Source organism: Elephantulus edwardii, unplaced genomic scaffold (assembly GCF_000299155.1).
Source record: "Elephantulus edwardii isolate Elephantulus edwardi_28Jun2011 unplaced genomic scaffold, EleEdw1.0 scaffold00122, whole genome shotgun sequence".
Taxonomy (NCBI): Eukaryota; Metazoa; Chordata; class Mammalia; order Macroscelidea; family Macroscelididae; genus Elephantulus; species Elephantulus edwardii.
This window is the reverse complement of record NW_006399872.1, coordinates 1,256,393-1,263,414: the sequence shown is the minus strand read 5'-3', so window position 1 is coordinate 1,263,414 and position 7,022 is coordinate 1,256,393. Positions and strand designations below refer to the sequence as shown.

The following is a 7,022-nucleotide window of genomic DNA, read 5'->3' as shown; positions in this document are numbered from 1 at the left end:
TATGTAGCAACTGAGTGATTAATTTTGCTTTGAATTTGAGCGATACAATTATGATCTCAATTTTATTGTCATATCATTTATTTAATGATAGTACATGATATAATGGAAGGAATAGAGGGATAGAATTTTAGGATTCATGTTAGATTTATAGCTCTGCTATGTAGCAACTGAGTGAACTTGGACAAATTACTTATTTACCTTTAATTGATTCAGTTTTCTTATGCACTGTTGTACATAACCCATAGCTAACCCTCTGGCAGGTTTTCAAAGGCAGTTTTTATACCAATTGTTATATTATCATTCATGAGATATTATAATGGACTTAACAGTGTTCTCTAGAGATACATCAATGTCTACCTCTATATTCTTGGGGTCTGTAAATATTACCATATAAGGCATAAAAATAAATACAACTATTGGGAGGGTGGAGGGATGGAACAAGAGGAGAAGTTTCTCTATGAGGTAGATTGATTCAGTGACTGGGGTAATCGGGATGGGTGTGTCAGAGGTAGTGCGATTGGCACAGAATAGAGCAGGGTTTAGGGCTGTTGTACATAGGGTCACTATGAGTCGCAAACGACTCGAAGGCACATAACAACAACATGGCAAAATGATAGATGATAGAATAGAGAATTAAGAGAGAAAAAGTTTATCGGAAATTATCCTGTTGTTGTTAGTTGCTGTTGAGTATGATTCATAGTGACCCTATGAACATCAGACCTGAATCCTGTCATATTTTGTATCAACCTCATTATCTTTGGTACACTTAAGCCCATTTGTACCATCATCATAAATTATTCTAGTGAGCCCTAAACATAATCACATGTATCTTTATCCTTATAGAAAGACACATGGAGTTTTTACATACACAGAGAAGTTAATATGAAGATGGAGGCAGATAGGGAATGTCATACCAAGGGATGTCTACAAACATCAGAAGTAGAAAGAGGTAAGGAACAGATTTCCCCTAGAGTGTCCAGAAGGTGTGAAGTTCTGCCAAAACCTTGGTAGCAGACTTCTGACCTCCATGACAAGTTAGAGATTTTTTCTGCTGTTTTAAGCCACCATATTTGAGGTAATTTGTTATGGCAGCCAGAAAAATCCAACAAAGGCAGAATTAAAGTAGAGAAACAAGCACCATAGTGATTACTTTGGACTACTAATTCTGAAATAGCCTAATTACCATAAATTAGCATTTTAAATTAGCATTTTAAACTGTGAACTGAGATTAGAGTGAGGATCATTTGTACTTTTAGAAAACTACTTAAGTTTAAAAACTATTTTTCATGATAATCAATGAGAACATTATCACAATAATTTGGCACGTTTTCAAGAATTACCAAAAATGTTCTTACTTAAGTTTTTGCTATCTCATTTGCATTTTTAATACATTGGGGAAAATGCAAATATTTCCATAGGTGTTTCATACTGAAACAAGACAAAAATTACAAATACTAAACGATTTATTATGAACATTAACTTAACCTTGCGTAATTGTTCTTTTTTAAGTTGATGTGACTAGAAGGGGAGTGATTTTAAAATACCCTGCTTTTTTTGAGGAATTTTAGATTTAATGATTTTATTATATCTAAAGATATCATAAAAATAATGTCTTTATTTAAAATGATTAGATTAAATAACTATTATTTTCAAGAACCAGATGTAGGAGGAATTTTTGAAAGTAATTACCATAGCCAAGTAGATAGACTGATTTTAAATGATAATGCAAAATAATTTTACTTTCTCATGAATTGCTGTTTTAGCTTTAGCATCTTGGCTTTAGCTCTTGAACACAAGTCATCTGATGTGCTTGTTTTGTAGATGTTCTTTTCCCTGAAGGATTTTTCAGAGTATTGCATCAGCTTGTGTTTCCCAGGTTCCCATTTCTGAGAATTTGAATAGAAGCTCCCAGAGAGATTATAGCTAAGTGAGACATCATTATCTAAATACATTTAGTTTGAATTTATGCCCTAAGATTTGCATATGTTTATCATCATCTTCTTTCTGGTCTTGATTTTCAAAGTAGTTTGGTGCCTCCCTCAAAGATCATACTAGGAACCAAAAGAGGAAAAATATTTTTTTTTAAAAAAACATACATAACTATCATATCAGAAAAGTTTCTTATTCTTTTTTTATTGGAATTATACTTAAAATTGAATCAAGGTGATTTGTATTTTTTTCACATATATTAATACTTATATTTCTTAAAAATACATGGAACAATTTAGTCTACTATTTTCTACATAGTTCATAATTAAACATAAACACATAATCAGATCCCTATCTAAGTTCCATAGGAACCCTGGTGGTGCAGTGGTTAAGTGATTAGCTGCATACTGAAAGATTGGTAGTTTGAAACCTTTGGCTGTTCTATAAGGAAAAGATTGTTATCTGCTTCCATAATGATCTTTGGACTTGGGAATCCCCTGGAGCCATTTCCACTCTATCCTAATAAGGTCCTTATTAGATGGAACTGACCTGATGGCAGTGGGTTTGATTTGTATATATTCCATAGATCTTTTCTGTTCTACACAGAGATAAAATCGTCAATAAAACAATAAACAAATTGGTTGACTTTTAATCAGTTATAACTTATGGTAACCTCACACATTTCAAAGTAGAACTTCAAAGCTTGACGGTTTCAGGGCTGTGAGCTGTTGAAAACAAATATTTAAGTATTTCTTTCAAGATGCCTCAGATTGGGTTTGAATTACTATCTTTTCTGTTGGGAGTTAACTGTTAGTTGTGTCAACCAGAGAAACACATTCCAGGTACAAAAATATCTCTTCATTCCTGGAAACATCTTGTTTTAATTAATTAAAATTTTATAACCTTTTCAGTTATCGAGGTTTTCTCAACTGTTACTATATATTTTTTTAGATTGTTGGGAGCTTTATGAATTCATGATCCTTTATATCTAAAATGTGTTTATATGAGCAGATGTTATACTTTTTATTTCTACTATGTTGTTGTTGTTATGTGCAATAGAGTCGCTTGCGACTCATACTGACCCTATGTACAAGAGCTCTAAACACTGTTCTGTCCTGTGCCAACCTAGCCATCTCAAATACACTCATTCCTACCACTCCACTCACAGAATCGATCCATCTCAACGAAGGTCTTCCTTTCCTTCGCCGCCCCTCCACTCTGCCAAACATGATGTCCCTCTCCAAGGACCAGTCTGTCCTTGCAACATGCCCAAAGTATGTCAGATGAAGCTTCAGAATCCTTGACTCCAAGGAGCATTCCGGCTTTACCTTCTCCAGGTCAAACCTGTTTGTTCTTCTAGCAGTCCATGGTATATTCAACACTCTTCTCTGGCACCACAGCTCAAAGGCATCAATTCTCTTTTCTATCATCCCTATTCACTGCCCAGCTCTCTGATGCATAGCACGTAATTGCAAAGACTATGGCCCGGATCAGGCACACCTTAGTCTCTAGCCTGACGTTGTTGCTCTTCAGTACTTTTGAGAGGTCCCTCACAGCTGGACTATAATGGTCTTGATTATTTTCAAGAAAGAAATATTTCCATCCTCTTTCATAAAAAAAAAAAATGAAAGAAAGGTTTTTAGGTTTGGTTGTTTTTTTTTTTTATAAAGAATGGAGTTTCTAAATATATTTTCAAGACCTTGAGGTCTGTCTCTATACAAAAAAGCAAAACTATTTTATAAGTGGGTAAATGAATATATGTATATATCAATTGATTTCCTAAATGTTTTATTTCAGTTTATTTGAAAGATGGCCAGTTACTAGAGAAAGATATCATACTTGGTAATGTAGAGGGTCAGTGAGAAAAGAGGAAGATTCCCAATGAGATGGGCACATTGATTCTAACAGTGGGCTTGTGCAGCAACAGATATTATGATAATGACACAATATGCTTCCAGTCTTCCGTGTTTTTGTATGAATTAATTTGGTTAATAATGTTATCATTTACATTATCTTAAAATTAGAAAGTCTTCTCTTTTTAAATCTAGATGTAATTGATCTTTAATTTTTAAAAAAAATTATTTACTCTATCTTCAGGTTCTAATTTGATTTGCTTTGAAATACCACGATCTTCATCTAGATCTTGGTGGATTATTGGTAAGGAATCACATTGCCAGTGAGAAGTGTGTGGTTTGATTCTACCAGCTGCTCTGTAGGAGCAAGATTGTTAAACTCCTCTTGTGCAATTTATTGCCTCTAAAAACCCACTAGAAAGTCAGCAACGTACTACCCTCGACCCAGCCGAATACAACATCTCTCTAGAGACCCGGCGGGCTCAAGCCGAGCGGCTGGCCATTAGATCCCGGCTTAAACGGGAGTATCTGCTTCAGCTCAATGACCCCAACCGGAAGACGATCATTGAAGATCCTGCCTTGGCTCGTTGGACATATGCAAGATCAGCAAATATATATCCCAATTTCAGGCCAACTCCCAAGCTCGCTCTCACAGGAGCTGTGTTTGGCCTTGGGCCCCTCTTCTGGTACTACGTTTTCAAAACCGAGAGAGATAGAAAAGAAAAACTTATCCAGGAAGGAAAATGGGAACGACCATTTAACATCTCATATTAAGTGAGACAGAGATGACTGTGTATTATTGTTTAAATAAATCTTCTAGTAATCATTGAAAAAAAAAAGAAAGTCAGCAACGGGTTGGTTCTAACTTGATGGTGCACAGTAACAACAACAACAACAGCAACAACTTCTAGATCTTATCTCTTACCTGGAAAATTATGAGTCACTAATTTTTACCTATTTTAATCTCTACAATATCAATATGGTATCTCCCCAAACACTAATATCTGAACATCTCTTTGCTAATGATTTTCCTTTGGCTCTCTGTTAACAAAAAAGAATCTTAAATTGTTGGTCCTCAGTGGCTGTGTATGGTGCAGATGCAAAGTAGGGATGAGATCAAGTCTGATTTCTACCCACTTTATATGGGGGAACTATCCCCATTAAAAATACCGATAGTACCAAAATAGCTACAAGGTTAGATTTGTTACCCCTGTGCTCCTGCATCTTTTCCTGCCAATCATTGGGTTTGTTGTTTGTTGCAAGGCTCACAAACTTTACTCACAGTTGTGGGGTTTGTTAGAGGAATAGGTTAGAGAGTAGGGGAGGTAAAGAATATCATATAATACAAGTTCAGGTGTATTTTGGAAGTCCCAAACCAAATTAACGGCAAGGTACAATTTCTCAATTAGTTAAAAACAGCGTTTCAGTCAACCAGTGATAGTCTAGGTTTAGTTCAGCAGCACAAAGTTAAGAAGTCTGGTTTCCTCAATTATCCAGCAAACTTTATCTTAGAGGAGTTATAAATTAGCCTTTTCTTCAATCATCAAGCAAGTAAAATCTTTAACTCTGGCTTTTATCTCCAGGGTTCCTCTGCTTACACCTTGCCACATTCTCTTCACTCTTTCCACCACCATTTCACACAATGTCTTCACAGTCCCTCAACCAGAATTTCTCACAGTGTGGAAAGTGTTCTCTTATGTTGGTCCTACTTTATGTTGGTTTCCTTATATTGGCCCTACTGTTTAAGACAGTGTCTTGTTGTAGGCTGATATTCCACCTCCAAAGTTAAATTATCCTGCTATGGACAATTTCTGTCTTCCAACTTGACATCTTCAAGTAGATTTCTAGTGGGCATCCCAAACATAACATGACCAAAATAAAACTCTTGATTCCACTTTTCTTAAATCTATATTTTCAACCAGACCTCCCCAGTTTCAGTAAATGCTAATACTGTACTCTAGTTGCATACATTAACAGAATGAGAGCCTCAGTTTTTCTCCTTATCTCACATTGCATTCTGATCTGTCTGAAAAATCTATTGACTGTACTTCCGAAATATATCCCAAATGCAACATCTTTCACCAGTGATTCTGAATTTGGCATATATTTAAAAATGAAGGCACTGTTAGACCCTAGTCCAAACCTCACCAGGGCTACAATACACCCACTCCTCACTTATCAACATGATTGTTTCTTTTGTTATTATATATCATTGAGTTGGAACTGATCCATAACTGACCCCCCAGCAGGTTGTCAGTGGCATTAAATCATTTAGGAGTTGATTGCCCAGCTTTCTCTTACTGAGCAGCTGGTGGATTTGAACAGTATACTTTTATGTTGGCATCACAATCCCTTACCACTAAGTTACTGTTGTTATAGCTGGTGGGTTTCAACCATGTGCTCAAAAGAGATTGCAATGCAGATTCTTATCCATAAGCCACTAGGTTCCAAAAATCAGGTAGAGGTGTGCGTGTAAGTGTGTGAGCAGTCAAATTTTAACTGAACCGTAGCAGACTCTCCAGTAGGTTTGTTGAGGCTGTAAATCACACATAGGGGGATTGCCCATCTTTCTCCTGAGAAACAGCTGGTGGGTTTAAAGAACCTGCCTGTGGGTTGGCAGCACAGCTTTTTACCCACTACATCACTAGAGCTCCCTAAAGTCAAATGATTATGTGAAAATTAGTTTTATGTGAACATGGAAGGTTACTATCAATCTTGATAAACTAAAAAAAACCCTTTAACTCATTCTTGGCAAGCTGATTCTGACTCATAGAAATCTTCCGTTGGGTTTCTGACATTGTAAATCTTGAAAGGATTCTTACCATATTTCTCTGGCTGGTGGATTTGGACTGCTGGAAAGAAACATTTTTCTTAGCAGCTCAATCTGTGACACACTATGCCACCAGAATTATTTTTAGGCTAATGTAGGTGTTGTTATATACTGTTAAGTGGAACTGACCCATAGCTGACCTTCCAACAGATTTTCAGAGGCAGTTAACTGCATAGAGGGAGATTTCCTATCTTTCTTCTGGGAAGCAACTGGTGGATATGAACCACATGTCTTTGACATTGCAGTCTAGCTTCTTACACCAAGTTAAACTGCCTTTGCTACCTCCTCTCAATCTCATTGCCATCGAGATGAACTGACTTGTAAGTCCTCCATTGTGTTTTTGAGGCTGTTTAATATAAGGGAGAAGACAGGATAGCTTTCTCTCTCTGAGCCCCTAGTAGATTCAAACT

General features: G+C 36.2%; 1 protein-coding gene across 1 annotated transcript; it reads left to right on the top strand.

The window, feature by feature from the left end:
* Positions 1-888: 888 nt before the first annotated feature.
* Positions 889-4,556, top strand: LOC102847087 (NADH dehydrogenase [ubiquinone] 1 beta subcomplex subunit 4-like). The gene is made up of 2 exons (XM_006893100.1): positions 889-949; positions 4,201-4,556. Exons 1-2 carry the CDS (start codon positions 889-891, stop codon positions 4,554-4,556), a joined length of 417 nt encoding a protein of 138 aa, XP_006893162.1.
* The last annotated feature ends 2,466 nt before the right edge of the window (positions 4,557-7,022 follow it).

Excerpts from the sequence above, each read along its gene's own strand:
- LOC102847087 (XM_006893100.1), top strand. The coding sequence starts at position 889 with ATGGAGGCAGATAGGGAATGTCATACCAAGGGATGTCTACAAACATCA. Across the intron at positions 950-4,200 it reads AACATCAGAAGTAGAAAGAG|AAAGTCAGCAACGTACTACC; the intron begins GTAAGGAACAGA and ends AAAACCCACTAG.